The 18409-nt window shown below is 41.9% G+C and overlaps 1 protein-coding gene across 4 annotated transcripts in view; it reads left to right on the top strand.

Moving 5' to 3' along the window:
- Window positions 1-17268, top strand: part of arhgap36 (Rho GTPase activating protein 36) — a 79917-nt gene extending 62649 nt beyond the window's left edge. For all 4 annotated transcript variants that reach the window (XM_026162571.2, XM_080298510.1, XM_026162573.2 and 1 more), the window contains 9 exons: window positions 5317-5630; window positions 8825-9041; window positions 9149-9204; window positions 9677-9827; window positions 9980-10128; window positions 11639-11809; window positions 12279-12367; window positions 12475-12701; window positions 13305-17268. In XM_026162571.2, the coding sequence (XP_026018356.2) occupies window positions 5317-5630; window positions 8825-9041; window positions 9149-9204; window positions 9677-9827; window positions 9980-10128; window positions 11639-11809; window positions 12279-12367; window positions 12475-12701; window positions 13305-13630 (1700 nt within the window). In that variant the 3' untranslated portion in view covers window positions 13631-17268. The remainder of the gene's footprint in view (window positions 1-5316; window positions 5631-8824; window positions 9042-9148; window positions 9205-9676; window positions 9828-9979; window positions 10129-11638; window positions 11810-12278; window positions 12368-12474; window positions 12702-13304) is intronic.
- The last annotated feature ends 1141 nt before the right edge of the window (window positions 17269-18409 follow it).

Here is an 18409-nt window from a genome sequence, read left to right as displayed (position 1 = left end):
AGACATGTCAGCTCAGTGGACCGCTGCTCCTCCACACTGAAAGGAGTCGGCTGAGGTGGTTCAGGCATCTGATTAGGAGGCCTCCAGAATGCCGAGGTGTTCCCTGCATGTTCTATCACGAGGAGGTCCTAGGGTAGATCCAGGACACCCTGGAGCAGTTACACATTTTTGTGTGGCTACATCTGGTATACTCCTGGGCACTACTGGCAGAGAGCCAACAAGCACTTTTTGTACCGTTTGGTGTTTTTTTCTTCTCATGCACAAAATATCCAGATTCTTTTTAGGCAATGCATCTTTTTATCATGAAATAACAACTACATTTTGGCTTTATCACTTTTTGATCCTGATCAAAGAGTCACCAGACTGAATGTCTAACTGGGCCTTCACTAAGGTGGGTGCCAGATAAACAGTCTATGCTTAACCTCGGGAGTGGACTGATGTAGCATAGTGAGACATTTACATTTGGAGCTGATATGTCGAGGAGGAAACTGACGACAGTGACCTCACTCGTACCGTGTTTACCTGCGTGAGTGTGTCTGCTGTAAGCCCGTATCAGTCTGAGTTTGATGTCTGCTGTGTAGCTGCTCTAACAGGATTATCCTGCTCCCAACATTCTGTCTATTCTTACACCGCTTGTCTACTTAAACCTCTTATCCGTTGTGCGAGGAGCTGTGCGATTACGGCGTTCACAGGCTAACAAGTTCATTTCATCATCGCCTATAAACAGACCCTTTAGTTGCCTTGATTCGATTTATCAGTCATTATCTCTGCACTGCTGTAAGCATCCCTGTAATCTCTGCTCCTCCAGGTTCTCACACTCCTGAGTTCCCTCAGTGTTTTGTTAATAACAACTGTGCATTTTAATAAAGATCTGCATCGAGCACTAAAGGCATGGCACACACAATACCTGCATCAGGGGTGGGGAACTCCAGCCCTCGAGGGCCGGTGTCCTGCAGGTTTTAGATCTCACCCTGGGTCAGCACACCTGAATCAAATGACTAGTTCATTACCAGGCCTCTGGAGAACTTCAAGACATGTTGGTGAGTTAATTTAGCCATTTAAATCAGCTGTGTTGGATCAAGGACACAACTAAAACCGGTCCTTGAGGCCTGGAGTTGCCCACCCCTGCTCTACATGTCACTCCTATGTAGTGTAATAAGAGGGAAACAGGCCTTCTTGGTGTTTGTGCTGATGTTGGGGCTTTAGCCTATCCTGTGCACTGGAGAAGACAGAAAATGTTTGATTATTTCAGTTCAGGCCATCTATGCTGTCCTTCTCTTTCATGTTTCTGCAGCAACTTTTGTCTAACTTTTCAATCAACTAGTATTGTACCTACACAAATGCAGTACTAGATCTGAGGCTACAAGTCTTGTCTTTTGGAGGACTGCACACAAGAATATCTGCATTGGTTGTGTATTCACAGACCATTGTAATGAGTGTTGCTTCAATTTACGTGTGTTGTTTGTGCCGATAGCCCATCACATCATGTTATGGGAATATACTGAGAGAGTGAGGTTGTTTCATTTTTTACATCAAAGTGAAGTTGATCATGACAGTGATTGTTTACCCTGTTGTGTGTGAATGAATATCAGTCACTAACATGGAACTTGGTTCATGCTATTTGCTAATCAGAGCTTTGTCAGCGTCATTAACAGTATAATAGATGGACATTGCCACAATGACATCACCGAGGTTTGCGAAATCCCATTATATCCCTGAGATGATGTTTTTGGCTGACCACTTTATCAGTTAGTGAGTTAGTTCAACTCATCAGCCAATGAGCTGGATCATCCTCCTTTCAGTATTTTTATTTTCCCGCTGACTTCTAGATAACCAGAAGTGTTTCTGCAAGTAAACTGGCTTTACTTTTCAGACCTGGGATGTACGTCCATCTCTCTGCTGTATATTATCAGCTTGCCTTGTGATTCGTTGGCTACTATGACTGCAGCACCGGCAAACATATTTGCTCTCCCATACATTAGACAGGCCCATCTCAAACTTTTAAAGTAACACATACACTCCTGTGAAAAGTACACCCCAGCGATTCAGCAGCTTGTAGAGGCGCCTTTAACAGCAATAACTTGAAGGAATCATTTCCGTTTCAGTTTGTGAGTCTCTCACGTCGTTGTGGAGGATTTTTTTTTCTTCTTTACAGCGTTGCTTCGGTTCATTGAAGTTTACATGCATGCATTTAAGGTCTTTCTTTACTTTTTCAGCCATTCTGTTGTAGATTGGCTGTTGTGCCTGGGATCATTGTACTGTTGTATGATTCAGTTTCAGCCAACTTTTAGCTGCCAGACAGATGGGCTCATATTTGGCTCTAGAATACTTTGGTATGCTGAGAAGTTCATGGCTGAATAAACAATTACAAGGTGCCCGCGGCCTGTGGCAGACTGCTGTGTAAACACATAGTGAGTGAAGAAGAAATACTTAGTAGGGCTGTGCAATATGACCAAAATCTCATATCCCGATATTAAATCATCTATCGTCCGATATCGATATAAATCACAAAAATGTAACATTTTCTGTAAATTCTGTGAATCTCGGGCAGCTCAACTTGCGTGAAGTGTTTCCAGCTGCGCATCATGTAGCTGGAGTTGAGCGTTTTAACAGATGCATGAAACTATACATTTTTAGACATAAGTTGTAACAGCCGCCGTTTTCTTTGTGAGTATTTATTACACGGCGTGCTGCAGTTTGCCTGTTCTAAAGTTTCAGTCTAAGGTTTATTTTTTAGCACCTGACGGCTCTTTTTTGCTTCTCATCCGTAAATACTCTGCATCTTTCACGTGATTCAGTTTATTTTGAAAAGTCTCAACAGGATCTTGAACTTTATTGTGAAAGGTTTGTGTGAAAAATAAAGAAGCAGATACGCGGTGGTTTTACCGTTGTTGTTGCTAACAACAACGCATAAACACAGACGCTTGTCCGTTCATAGTGTGGTTATATTAAATATAAGAGAAAGAGAGAACTTTAAGAAATTAATATAGCCACTGCAGTGACCATCAAAACGATGGAAAAAATGTTGCAGTAAACAGTTTATTTTGCGACACCACGAAACAAACGATAGCGTAAAATGAAACGATAGATGTTTTTATATCGTCAGCCGATATATATCGTTATATCGAACAGCCCTAATTAGGGATGGGTATGGTTTAGGTTTTATCCGATACCGGTGCCAAATCGGTACTTTTGAAACGGTGCCGGTGCTTAAACGGTGCTCGAACCGGTGCTTAAAGAATGGAGAACACAAACTTTGTCCAAAAACCTCTCATGTTCAGCTGTTTGTTTGTTTTTTTTGTAAAAAGATAACAATGTTAGCCTTTTCTGCAGCTATGGGGCATATATGGTATCACTCTTGGCTGGAAGCAGTGCTTAAACAATGGAAAAAAAACACAAACTTTGTCCAAAAACCTCTCATGTTCAGCTGTTTCCCACTTTTTCTTTGGTCATTTTAGCCTTTTTGGCCAGGGTGAAGGGAGTATCTGCCATCAAACAAGAGGACAGCCGCATGTAGCTATGATGATGTTTGCTAGTTCACCTTACATGCATTAATGTAATAACATGGTTAGCCTACTCAACATAAATTACACTCGAACAACATTAAGCTACTCACGCAGAGAAGAACGGCTGCTGCTGCATCAATATCCTCATCATTTCTGCTACACTGGCAGGGCTAGGGGCCAGGACTCTATTCTTCGGGTTTTTGGGGGATGTTGCTCCGGGTCCGATAACTGGCACCCAGCGTGCACAGTGTGAGGTCTCGCAGCAAGCTATCAAATACGGCGCATTTCTGGGTTTAAAAAAAAAACGCTATGCGTCGCCAGGTGTTTCATCGGATTCGAGGTGTTACCTCCTTTGACAGTATCACAGTATCAGCTTAAAGCACTTGTTGCAGGCTGCTGAGTTTGCATATTTTGCTGTGAAGTACAGCCAGACTTTTGACCGCTTCGCCTTGGGCATTTTTAATCTGTAGCTCTGCTCTAACTGAACGTACGTACCTGGCCCCGCCTACTATCCTGGGAAACGTAAAATGATTGGCTAGAAGTGTATCACAGCTCAGGGAAAAAAAGCACCGAAAAAAAGCACCGAAATAAAGCACCGAAATGTGCGCTGCTTTTCGGTCTGGTTACTACCGTTTATGTCAGAACACCGGTACCCATCCCTAGCCCTAATACTCAGTGCATCATGGGAAGCCCCCAACACCCTGAGCCTGATCACCTGATCCAGTCCCAACTATGTACTTTATCTAAAGGAAAGTTTTAAACCTAATCTTTAAAGACATTTTTAGAGAGAAGTTTTCTCCTGGAAACCAAACAAGTTGCACTTGTTCAGTCTTTTTCTAAGTGTACTGCCATAAACCTACATATTTAACATGCTAACAGAGGCCTGTAGAGTTTGAGATGTAGCTTTTGGATTTTTGGAGGGTTTGTTTGAGCACCTTCCGACCCCAGGGCGAGTTTGCTGGAACGTACACTCCTGGGAAGGTTGTGTTAACCAAAGTAAATGCTTTTATAGGGGCACTGTAACACCAAGGGTATATTTGGTTTTCACAGAAGCGCACAGAGTTCTGTGAAAACTTTAAGATACCTGAATGTGTATATCGACCCTATCTTTGCAATCTAGAACCTCAGATGCAGCTCAGCTTTCCAAAACAGCCAATTGGTTAGGGATATTTATTATCCCCTAACCAAGGAATTTTGCTTTTGTTTCAATATCTGAAAACATCCCATATTTTAGATCCATTTTCGTGTTCATTTGTTGTTTCACAGCATCGCACAACACTGGTGCAAATGTTGCAGAAACCAGGCTTCTGTTGTTCGCCCTAATGATGAAAGTCACATCATCTTCCTGTTTGGATCTCAGATACTATCAGCAGACAAGAATGTGTACTATAAATAAATTAACTCGCTGGAGGCTCCAGTTCTGCTCCAAATATGAGTTACAATGTTAGCGCATTCAGATGTATTTCTCTGCAGTTCTGTTTGTACAGGGGAACAAACAGTAAATCAGACAGATGCTGTTCTTATACATTTTAATCACGTTTCAAGACAGTTTAGAATTTGTTTTAGCTTTATTTAGTACAAAAAGAATGTGTTCAAGTGAGGAAGAGTGATATAATAATATTTAACACTTAAATAAGGCATAAAATAAATAGCACTAATATTATTTCCCTATTTTTCATCCATATCGTCTATTTGGATATTCTGGGCAATATGTTTGTTTTCTTCTTTCTACTTCATCCTTGTTTTCTCTGTTGTTTTTATGTGTTCATCATTGCTGGCAAGAAAATAAAATTTTCTCCTCTTTCCTCAGAATCGGCTCCCAAGGCCTTTGGTATCCCGCTCTCCCAGGTCATCGCCAACGACCGGGCCTACAAGCGGCAGCAGGATGCTCTGAAGGAGAGCAGGCGCGACTGCCTCGACCTGGAGGCGAGCGTCCTGCGATTCAGGGCGGAGAAGCGTCAGTTCTTCAATGGGAGCAGACCTCTGGTCAGCTCCTCGTCCATCACAGGAGGAGGTCCGGGCTCGCCGTCTGCTAACTCTGTGGCACCGGCGCCAATTTCTGACCCTCAGAACAAACCGCTGTCACCCACGTTTCTGGATAACACCGGACGAGGACAGAGAAGGGTAAGATTTCTTTGAGTGACAACACACGCACAAAAACAGTGGACATGTGTTTCTTTCTGCCAGATTTAGTCTCATTCACCGTGAGGATTACATGTATGTGCTGTACTCAAGGCCTCCACACTAATCTCTGAGTGCATTTCTAGCTTTTTTTAAATATTTCCACAGCAGTACGTTTGTAGTAAAAGTGGTGTGTGCACCTACATTTCTGTGTGTTTGTGTGTGTGTGTGTGAACCCGTCTCTGCTAGAGGCCATTACACTCTGTAATTTCTTTTCATGCTGATCTGGAACCAGTGGTTATGTAAAGCTTGTAATGAGTATGATTACAGCCATATAACTGTAATCGAACCTGAACCAGCTATCGAGTGCAGGCGATAAGAGTCGGTCATTGAGGTAAACAGCAGGCACAGCGCTGCCTCAGTGGTAACATTTGATAGAAATGAGACTTTAATGTGATTCTGATGATTATCTTCATTACTCGTTATGAAACATGCATTTTTTTGTGTTAAATTGTTCTTTTAATATTACTCTTTATAGTTATATTCTTGGTCTACCAGGTGTTTTTTTTAAGGTGCTATATAAATAAACAATGATGATGATGATGATAAATGGTTATTTATTGCTAATCTGGGAATGGATTGTATTGTAACATAAAAAAAACAATTTCTGTATAAAACGTTTTGAATAATTTCTGTGAAAATCTGCCTCCAGTCATCACAGGCTGCATCTTCAGGTCAGATATATTAGTGATCAGTGGGAGCAGGCACTAAATCTACTAACACAGTGTTTGTCACCAGGAAAGGCCTTGGTATGGAAATCTCTCTGCAGCGAAGCAAGCTGCTGATTTCCTTCTTATTGCCTGTTTTTGAGTGGCTTTTGATACAGCTTTTGGAGCAACTGTGGGCATATAGAACAGCTACATACATCCCTACATACAAGTGCATTTTACAGGCAAAGAACAAGTAACAGGCAACTCTGAGCCTTGTAATCTTGCATAAATGTGCCACTTTATGCCATACCATAAATACTAAGAATGCTTTTTTTGTTAAGGATATTGATTTTCCAATAAGATTACTGGTGGAATGGAAATGTCTATAGCATTGCAGGTCTTTGTTTAAGGAAATAAACATGTGGAGATCTTGAATCATGAATATATTATCATGAATAATAAAGCAGCGGGAGCTCACTGGTGTTGTCACCAGTGCAAGAGAACCTGCTGTAAGGACACCTTGAAATATTATTTGATTTTGTACCGGAGCAACGATGACAGCATTAGACAGTGTTATGATGGATGATAGACGGGGATGGTCTCTCTCACATAAGTATTACAGCTGTGCAAAACACCGAGCTGCACATGAAGTGGATAACTATCCTGGATTTCAAACAGAATGACATGGCATAGCAGGTCATTTGCAGACTTTCGCTAATATTCAAAATGTGTTTCTGATGAAGGTTAAGATTAGAAAGAAGCAAATCATTAGATCAACAAAGGTCAGCTTAAGTAATATTTAAGAGTTTCTAAATGCATGAAGTCTTCTGGATGATCCTGATTTGCAGAAAGTAGGAAAAAGTGGGCCTGTTGTGGAGGGCCGCACCAATAAGTAGGACTGGATAATTTGTTTTATCAAAGGATGAGAAGCTGGGACTGTTGTGAAGGGCTACATCAATGTGAAAAGGTGGGCACTTAATATTTCTAAGGGGCCACATGAATAATGGGGATTGTTGTTGAGGGCTGGAGCAATAAGCAGGGCTGGGCAATTAATATTTCCAAGGACTGATAGTTAGGAGGACAGGGGGACTGTTGTGGAGAGCCACACCAATTAACTTATAAAGGCCCTCCACAACAGATCCAATTTCTCAGGTGGCTCCTGCCCACCTGCTCAGGATATGTGGTTGTCTGCCCTCATTATCAGCTGTGGCTTGTCAGTTTCCACCTGTCACAAATTGTCAGTCAGAGTATTCGATGTGTATGAACATAGTGAATATAAAGGTAACACATTACTTTTTTATGAAGTTATGATGCTAATGTGTTGGTCACCCAAAATCCCATAGAACACCTGGATTTGCCCCAGAGCGCACCATTTGGGAAACACTGGCTGAGACCCCCGAAATGAAGAAAATTAGGAGTGGAAGTTGAAACAGTGCATATCAGATTGTATTGCACAGTTGATTACATAAATAATGAATAAAAAGCATGGAAATGATGGCATAAACTAGTGTAAGTTTGCAAATAACGGTGGCTTTTCACTGATTTTTGCATAAATAAGGCCAAACTGCACATTTATTGTAGAAAACACAAATGAGTCATGTTCAGATGGAGGAAACATCTTCTCATTTCTGCAGTATGTTGCTGGACTGAGCTGTGAGGAATTTCTTGATGTTCCTCCAGAAACTATTTGCAGGCCATAGACATGTGATTTATATTTCTGTGGTATTCGGCTCCTCTGACATTTACTGCATGGTAACATCAAGACAAGCGATAGGAGCTGACTCTTCTCCTCTGCTGGCCTCTTCTCCTGCCATCCATCTTCGAATGTACTTTCCATTTTCTGTCGTCAGCGTCCCTTTGTCTTTCTCACATCTCATTTTCCTCTCTCGAGCCTGCGTTGTCATCTGTTGTGAGCTTTTTTCCATCCCATTATCACCTCATACATATTTGCCTCAGCTTTCAGCATCTCTTGCTTTTTTTCACTGCCTTTCCTCGTTGTTTTCTGTGCTGGAGCACTTGACCTCACACGCTACTTTGTAAAACTGGAGTTTAGTAATTAATTATGGATTTTCCTACATATCTGGACCTTGTTCTGTTAACAGTGGTACAAATGACTATGTGAGATGAAAGTCATAGCTAATAGTGACAAATCGACAAAGAAATACCACCGATCGTAACATTTTCGCTCATTTTTAGTGACCTAACAACACTCACTCACACCACTTTCAATTGCAGCACACGGTCGTTTTAATGGAAAAAGCCCTAGCTAACCCACAAAGAGCTACATAGCTTATCACCAAACAGCACTAAGTCAAACTTCACAACCAGCTAGAGAACATGATGAGATATTTAAGCGCTATAAAGGAAGTTATCATCTTTAGGGACCGGTGGAGACCAAAAACTGAGCTAAAAAGAGAATAAATATTGTACTTTTTTTTAAAATTATGAACATATTATAGGCATATATAAACATTTTTTGCTCCACAGGGTGGTCTATCAGTGGACTCGATCTCTGACCTTGTAGAGAGTCAGTCTCGCCTGCTTGAAGCGCTGCAGCTTTCCCACCCGGCTGAACTGGAATTGATCAAGTCTCCGGGTGGCAGCTCGTCGGAGGGGAGGACCCAAACCAAGCTCAGCCTCAACCCCATCTACAGACAGGTGCCTCGGGTGCTGGAGAGGTGCTGCAGTCACATCGAGACCTATGGTGAGGCTTTAAGTCCCCCAAATTTTCAGCCTTTCAGTGTTGTTTATTTGAGTCCATCCATATGTAAATTTTTAAAAGATGGTGTGTGGTAACATTTTGTATTCCAGGTCTTCAGACTGTGGGTATCTTCCGAGTCGGCAGCTCCAAGAAGAGAGTGAGACAGGTTAGGATAATTATTCCAATTAATTTAATTAAAATAATAAATTAATTTAAATAATTTTTATTTTCCACTAATAATATACCATTAATATTCTGAGTTTTTGTTGTTGTTTATTTGGGGTCCAACACCTCCTGATGTGCTGATAACTGAGGAAAAAAGCTGGAAAAAATATACAGAAACTCGTTCATTCACATTTTCCCTGAAAAAAAAAAAACGTGGATTATTGCCAGCAGTAGAGGAGTGGTGTAGGTCTGCATGTCCCCTGATTCACCATCGTGTGTTTCCTGTCGGTCTAAGCTGGATGCACGAATATAAAAATAATCTTTGAGCGAAAAGCTGATGATGTGTGAGATCCTGTTTTTGAGAAATGTGTCCATCGGGGAACCGTGGCCCCGTCGTGACCCGAACATGAGTTTGAAGGCACTGTCGTTGTTGTTTTTAAACACTAATATGTGTTTGCGTGCGCGCTCCTCAGCTACGGGAGGACTTTGACGTGGGCGTTGACGTCCAGCTGGATGAGGAGCACAGCGTCCACGATGTGGCAGCACTGCTCAAAGAGTTTCTGAGGGACATGCCGGATCCTCTGCTGCCCAGAGAGCTCTACCCCGCCTTCCTGCATGCCAATTGTATGCATGCACCCCCCAATACACACATACAGACACACACAAAAACACACACCGGCTTTAATGATTGAGTTCAGTTTTTTTCTCAGTATAATTAGTGATGTGATGGGTAACTAACTTCCTGCTCCTCTTCCTCCTCTCTGGGCCTCCTGCAGTTCTGAGAGGAGCAGACCAGCTGCAGTACCTCCAGCACCTCCTCTACCTGCTGCCTCCCTGTAACTGCGACACACTGCTGCGCCTCCTCACCTTGTTACACACCGTGCAGAGCTTCGCACAGGACAGCATAGGAACCAACGACGAGGAGGTGGGACCAATGACTGATAAAGTCTTCCTCAGCCTTTGGAAGCTCTCGTAGTAGTGGCATCGAGGTCGAAGCCACACAAACACAAAATGAAAGCATTCGCCCTGAAGGGCAGTGTCAGTCCTTCAAGCACATAAATATAATATCATTTCCTAATCGAATTCCATCCATTTCCAGTAAAAAACACTCGTAACAGAGCAAAGAAACAAAGAAAGTTGGCACCACAGTGCAGTAACTGTTCCCACGTTCAAAGACAGAAGGTGGTCGTTGGGGGTTCTTGGTTGTGGAGGAACTCATTGTATATTAGACCGTGTCATTAACCTTCTTATTTTACCGCCATGTTAACATTCAGATTTTATGCTTGTGATTTATTCTTTGGAGGAAAGCTGATTTTAATTTTTAAACTACTGAAATTTCTTGTGTGTTTCATAAATATTATGCACATAAATGTTGTTATTATTATTGGTAGCACTTTATGATATTGCCACACTATTAAACATTATTAAGGTATTAGCAAGTGCTTACTTCATCATTTACATAGCATTACTCCTCCCACATATGCTATTTATAAATTAAGATATTTTATCGTGATTATGATTATGTGTATTACTGGCAGTGATGAAGTAACAGTCATAGCTGTACATGGTGTAACAGTAACAGATTGATACACATATCTGTATTTATAAATGACATCTTAAAGTCTAATCATGTACAGTGAATTAAGCACTTGCTAATACTTTACTAATGCTTACCAGTGTGGCATTATTATAAAGTATTACCTTAATATTATGAGTAGTAGTAGTCGTAGTATTTTCCACTGCCTAAAGGTATCGTTTAGATGTGGGCGGGGTCTCAGAGTCTAATCTTCCACAGTTGCACGGTTCCTCACAAACAATTGCTAAATTTGAAGGCTAGCTGTGTTGTTTCTGGCTGTCACAGAACCACATTTTCTCCATAATATTATTAAAGAAAAATCATGTTAATGATTTTGTTGGCTGTCCAGGACATAAAATTAGTGGAGAGAGAGTCAGAACTCTGCCAGAATAATTCCTCAGCTTCTTTTTTGGTTGGCAGATGTTATTAATGTTGTCTTAGTGGTCGTCCTGAGGGTTAGGGTCTTGGCTGATAGCACATTACAAATGCAAACATTTCTGACTAACTGGCCTTTGTGAACACAGCGTTTTTAAGGTAAGTCCCTCAGTAAGTTGCACCTCTACCAGATGCTTTTGGGAGCTGTCGACAAGCAAAATGAAATGCAGAAAAAGCATGTTTAGTCAGGAAAACTGTCCATTTTGTCCGTTTTGCTCTTGTGAAATACTGGAGAAAAATACATTGCATGAATGTTCTGGTGTTGCTTCATTGCTGTCCTGACATTTATGCTGCAGCTGCTTGTTGGTTCTCAGTAATGTAAAAAGAAATCCAACAGGATCCCGTTTCGCAAACTTAATTTACCACAGCATATTCCATCTGCACTTTGACCTCCATCACCGCCTCCTCTTCCTTTGCTCTCCAGATCCCCGGAAACAAGATGACGGCCGCTAACCTGGCCGTGATCTTCGGGCCGAACCTGCTTCAGAAGGAGCGTGGGGGAGACGTGAGCCCGCAGGTGATGGGCATCGAGGACAGCACGGCGATCATCAGCGTCACACTGATGCTCATACAGAACCACAGGAGACTCTTCATGGTACTAGAAACTCACAGCGCTCTTTCAGTCATTTGTGGAAGTGATTCAGAAATCTTTTATTATGTTACGCTCATTTCCAACTTGGGGTGTTTATTCTTGGACTCTACTAGAGCAGCTTTGCAAAGTTCACAATAATCCTTATTTATCTTATACCTGACCTCCCCTTTCTCTAAGTTCACTTTCTTCTGATTGGCTGCCCCTCAGGGCAGAGGAGGCTCTCTCATTAACACTATGTTAATCTGAAATGAGAGCTTATACTTAGTGCTCGTGGTTTCAAAGTGTCAGACTAAATATTCATGCCCTGGCGACCCTGGCCACCCTTATTATCGTCCAAGTTTGTCCAGGATCGACTGACTCTGTCCGTTTCCCCCAGTGTGACTCCCCCTCACCAGACAGCTGTGATGTTCCATCGGTCCTGGAGATGCTAATTATTTTCAGCGATGCTTGAATCTGATGTGTGTTCCTGCAGGTCTCTGCAGAGCTGCAGCAGGAGGTCCTGATGAGTCTGATCCAGACCGACCCGGACATCATCGACTACCTGCTGCGTAGGAAACTCAGGTAACCGTGACAGTCAGTGGATCAGCCATCATCAGATCTGGTGTCGGTTATGTTCGTCTGCACTAAGAAAGCTTCAGTTTAACGTGCGTGTTTCTGCTCTGTCACAGCGGCAGTCACCTGACGGTGGAGAGCGGCAGCGAGTCCACGGGTCGCAGGGACACGGGGGCGTCTCTGGACTCAGTGGGAGCCTCCAGCGGCAGCCTGTCCCCACTGGAGCCCCCGTCACCGCTTTTCCCCCCGGATGGGAGCGGCGGTGATGGCAGCCTGACCAGCGAGGTCTTCCTGAACGTCCTCAAACTGAACCAGAACAGGAAGCGGCAGGACACCAGATACGGTACTATGGTCTGCTTGAGTTTTTGTGAATGTGAGGCTCTGAAGACCTGAAGGAATTTCTCATTTAAAGTTGTTTCTTTCAAAAAAAAAAATCAACATTTAAAACATTTCGATTAATGACAGGAGCAGGAACGATACACAACGCAAGGTTTTGAGGTTTTCATCTGTGATCCTTGGTTAGTTTAGCATCTGCTTACTTGTCTTTTCAAGCAGTTGTTGATTTTTAGGTAAATTTCCTGCCTGAGACAGGAGTCTTTAGAAAACCCTGAAACAGTGCTCTGCAGTTTCACCACCATGTGTTAAAACATCTCTGAAGGCAGTGTAATGTAACACAGACCACACTCTGGCTGCTGGAGGTTGTGGACGTTTGTGGGAACGATAAGTGGGCCAACAGCACCCCCTAGTGGCGGCGGGCGATGCTGACACAGAAGTTGTTTTTAACCTGTTCTATCTTAAATTTGCTTGGCAATCTGAAACATGTAAGAAATCCGGAAGGAAGGGGGCAAATACTTTTCACAGCACTCTATGACTCATGTTACACAACTTTAAGATAATAAATAGTTTTTGTCTTTCAAGTTCTGAAACCGTGTCCTGTTCTCTGCAGGTGAGGTCCCTCCTGGTAAATCCATCCGCCACATGCGTCAGTTCCACTCCCACCACAACCTGCTCAGCCTATCCCAGTCCTCCTTCTCTTCCTCGTCCTTGTCCTCCACCCCCAGGCTCAACGCTCAGGACTCGGATGCCCAGGACCGTCGAGGCCCGGGTCTGAGCTCCGCGCTGAGCTTCTCTCTGAGCTCGAGTCTGAGCGGCTCGACCGAGAACAGCATCTGGGTGAGGCAGACGCCGCAGGAGGAGAGCAAGCCGTCGCCGATCACTAATTTCTGGGACTTCTTCACCGGGAAAGGTTCGGGCTCAGAGACGATGGTATGATGAAGGGAGAGGAGAGAAACAACCGGTCAAGTTCCAGATTCACTTAAAGAGACGCTTACTGGTGTAAATAATACAGGTCTCTCCCTGACATTCCCACTTGACCTCATAACCGTCCTGCTGTGGGTTTTCCAAGCTGGAAGTTGGAATTTCCCACATTTTTTGGCCCCTCTTGAACTCAGCATGGGTATGAATGAAAACTAGAAGAAATGAAGGACACAAACTTCTCAGACACAAAAAAACGAAGGAAGAATAAATCAGTGAGATTACCTGAAGGTGGATCCACTAATAAAAACATGTACAGGATGGATTCATATTTTAAACCCTGTTTCTACAACTGCATCTTCTGACACTCAGTGTACAGAAACCATACCAGGCATACTCCGTTTGTTTGTTTTTTCCTGCAACCTGCACTAAGCTGCTTTTGCAAATGTGGTGTAGCTGCTTAACATTCAGTAATGATCTCAAACACCCGCAAAGTGTGTTTCCCCAATGAGCACTGCAGGGCAAAAAGCTCAGTGTGATTGCATCTGCAGTAAATTTGGTTAAAATGTCGATTATTATACCTGAATATGTAATTAGGATGTTTCACATTGAATCTGTGCCCCTGAAAATGGTTAAATAGCTAAAAAATGTACATAAAAAAGGCATTTCGAGAAGGTTTTCACCTATAAATCAGCCCTTAAAGCTGCAGCAGGCGGCTTTTGTTTCTCCCATCAATGGAGACAAAAAAACCCTTACATACGCCTGTTCCCCCTCTGGGTTTTCAGGTTTTAGAAAGTAAAGTGCGGGACTTTGGCCAAACATGAGTGTTTGCAAAACCAAACAACAACAAAAAAACCCTGATCATTGCCATCAAATCGTGCTAGGAGTGGTGTTTTAAGCAGCACAGGCAAGCTAAGCACAAATAAATAGAAATAGTGGCATTGGTGTCGCTCACTTACGGTATGTAAGGCTAAGTATAAATTAAGAAGCCTGTGTAGGTTCCCAGTCGTCCAGTTCACGATGGTCCAGTCACCTTCTGTTCAAGCTCTTAAGACTACAAATTAAGATCTATGCCGAAGACTTTAACCTGGGATAGTGGGGTTCAAACCCAATATGAAGCCAAAGCTCAGCACAGGTTTATGTTTTATGCTCTAAGAAGAACTCTGTAGGGTTGGACTTAAAACAAAGAGCCCCTGATTTTGAGAGGACTGTTCTTTATTTCTGCCTACTTCAGCTTTAATGGTAAATGTGTCAGTGTGAGTGGAGTCAGCCAAAGATTGTCTTCTTTAGTTTAAAACAGTAAACTCTGTCTATTATTCTCTGACTTCACATCCATATTTTAATTCTAGATTCTGCTTGAGTAGCTTTACAAATCGTGCAGATCATCTTCTGTCTGAAACAAGTATTTTCAGTCCCCGTCTTGAGAATGTGGCATGACTGTGTCATCCGGACTGTGTCCAATGCACTTGGGATCTGTTTCCTTTGAAATGTTGCTTTAAAGATGAAGACCAGGTCTGCAACCACTCACAGTCAGTTGCCGTCTTCAAAGCAATGTTAGCTCATCTAGGCAGCAATAAGGCGGAGTCAGCCTGCTGTCAGTTTAGGGTTGAGATTTGTGATAAGATGGCAACTAATTATAATAAATCTATGAACATTGCAAACCTGTTGCTGTCTATATAAGCAGAAATTCTAATTGACATTAACTACTTACATTCAGTGTCCAGCCGGAACCTCAAAGATTTAGATTTAAAGCAGAAATTCCTCCACAAATAATGACGTAGTTGTTGCAGGACGGCAATTTAACTGCAACATCACATAGTTGCTCAGCAACCAGGCTTTTATAAAGGAATATAACCAGAATACATACAGCTGGAAACCAGATGGTAATCCATCTGCATTTATAAATAAAACTGCACTTATTTGCAAACCTCTTCCAGTCAGTCAGGAAGGTTGCCTCCAATTTTTTGTGCAGACCTTGAAATCAAATGGGTTTGATTTGAAGTTGAGGATGTTCATTGCCCAACCTCTGGGTGACCATTTGGTTGCTGCAACTTCCTGCAATTGACAGCAAAAAAAAAGATGCAATCGTCTGGCAGCCAGTGAGAGGTTTCCATTCCTGTTAGTATGACTGAACCATAAGGCAGGTGTGCCTGAGGTGAGTATCAACCCTCACTGATGTCATACTGATCCAAGGCTGATTAGCTGGGGTTTTTTCAGGGATTATTTTTACATACTAATTATACATTTGATTCGTTGGCCTTGGTGTCTGAAACGTTGGCTACTTTAACAGTATGACATCTAAAATCTAAGAAGGTTTTCTTTTTTGTATTTTAAAGCAGCTCAGAGGGACTCCTGCTATTATCAGCAGCACATCACACTCACACCAGTTTGGTAATATGGAAGTCAAAAGATTGAAAATGGAGCCAACGCTGGTGGACTGATCAGAAGTTTCTTTTATATAATGAAAGTTTACTTGTAATCACTACAAGTTGTGTTGCCTTTGAGTTGTAAGCAGTTCTTTTCACAGATTAAGTCACTTTAAGTTCCCCACTTGTAAATAGCAATGAAGTCTATCCAGAATTCACCAACTTTTGGTATACTGTATTTTTTGTAAACCAGATTTAACATTACTGTACCTCCATATGTCACATCATATCAGTACAGAGATGTGTTCCCAACCAAGTCCTAACATCTCCTCTTAATACCAACATAATGTGATGCACTGAGCGGCCCAGTAAAAGCTGCTTTTCTTATTTCTTCGATCAGAGAGGAGAAGCAGCCCTTCAAACTTGTCTGTGGAAGCTTGTTTGTGCCACTATAAAAGAAAATGCCATCCATATGTCAATAAAGTATAACCCTCGCTTACCAATAATTGCTATATTGCTAATTGTTACATTTTATTCATTTGTGGAACTTCTTCCTTTAAGGCACCAGGTGTCCATCTCACAATTTTGGGTTATCATCACAAACCCTACCTACTAACTCTATCATCTAAAACAATAGTGTTTTCAGTGTTTCAAGTCATTTACTCGATATCAAGTTTAAAAATGTTGATATATGGTTAACAAAAATGTTTTTGTTGGGGTTTTTTTTTCTGTCACAAACAAGCTTCCATATATGCTACATCTTTCGGACACAAACATTCTGACTTGCATCAAACCCGTGTATAAATGCATCCATGCCTGCTTTAAAGGTTATTATGATGTGTCAAAATTCATTAAACCAACAGGAAAGTACAAAGATCCGTCTTCAGCAAGATTTCACAGGTGTTGTTGCCCTTTTTACCACAAGAGGGCGATATTTGCCAATTCATTGCAAACGTTAACATCGCCAACATACATGGTTTTTCCTACAGTCTGTGCGCACACTCAGTGTACAGACAAACAAAATAGGTTTGGGAATAGTGCCAAACAACTAGCAACTTGTTGTACAAAGATATATATTTTTGTTGTCGTTTTTGTATCCGGTTCTGATTTCTGGACTTGTGCACTCCGTCCTTCACCCTCAGCAGGTGAATGTATCATTTTTTTTTCTGTCCCTGTAAAAGAAACGAGGCATTTCTTTTTCTGTATTGTTGTAAAATCCATCAGTGTTTGTGTGAACCTGCTGTTTGAGAATGTACCACCTACCTGCAGAGAATTAAATGTCAAACTGCCTCCTGTGTCATTGTTTACTGCTCACGGTGCAGCTAGAGGAGTGGGATAAACGCACTGAGTCAGTGCGCCGCTTCAGCGGCTTCTCGGAGCTGGAGTGCGGTCATGCTTTTGGCATCGGGACAAGCATCTTAAGTGCAATAATGTCAGGAGACAAAAAAGCCTCCAGGGGTTGATGATCTCACACAGAATAGGCAGGCAGAAAGCTTTTCAGCTTCCATTTAAAAACTGGAGAGCTCTCTTCTTTTTTTTTACGAAATGCCTGCAGTCAACCAGTATCCTCAGTTTTATATGTTTGCATAACTTGACTTTCAGCACAAAATATCAGGTTTGTAAACTGCGTCACTGTGGATCCTGGACCATCCAGCTGTCTGCCGATGCTGTGTTAACTTGAAGTAGCGGTTCTCTGCTTTTCTGGCTCACGGCTCCTTAACTTGAAGCAAACTTTCAGGAAAACTGAGGTTGCAGAAATTGCTGGTTGTGGCAGCTGAGTGAAGATGAGCTATGGGCTTTAACCCAGAGAGGGAAGCTTAAGTTTTTGTGGGTTTTTTTAAGTTATAAAAGGGGGGGAAGGGTTTAAAATGTGAAATAATTTATATTCACACCGTTTTCAGATGTTTTAGGGTTTCTGCACCTTTTTCTAAAACAGTGTTATACAATACTGACTTTATTGTGCTACGCTGCAAAATAAACCCAATCCCCTCATATTAGGACACTTTTTTTCTTTACATGTACCAGGTCCAACTGTCCAAATAGAGAGAGAGGACAAATATGCCTCTCAAGCAGGCAACAAACAACCTCAAGTCTCAGGAGGTTAATTTTGTACAGCAACAAGTACAAATATTAAACAAACTGCAGTTCAATCAAAATGCGCCTAATATTTTGGCAGGAATGATGACAGTCACGGTAGACTGGCACAAACAGCTGATTGCAGGTAAATAGTTGTTTTCTGAGCTTCTACAGCAAAAGCTTTTTTTTTAAAATAAATAGTCCCTTTAACCTTTCAAGCATCTTTTTCTTAAATACTTCAGTGGAATTTATTTATTTTTTAATTTTTCAAGTTTTTCACTGTGCATCCGTTTTTAGTTTTTTTAAAACCACATCATCAGAATCCTCCATTTATATCGACTTTAAATATGGACAG

This window comes from Astatotilapia calliptera, chromosome 3 (genome assembly GCF_964374335.1).
Source record: "Astatotilapia calliptera chromosome 3, fAstCal68.1, whole genome shotgun sequence".
In the NCBI taxonomy this organism is placed as follows: Eukaryota; Metazoa; Chordata; class Actinopteri; order Cichliformes; family Cichlidae; genus Astatotilapia; species Astatotilapia calliptera.
Note: the sequence above shows the minus strand (reverse complement) of the source record. Positions and strands in the feature narration are given on the sequence as shown.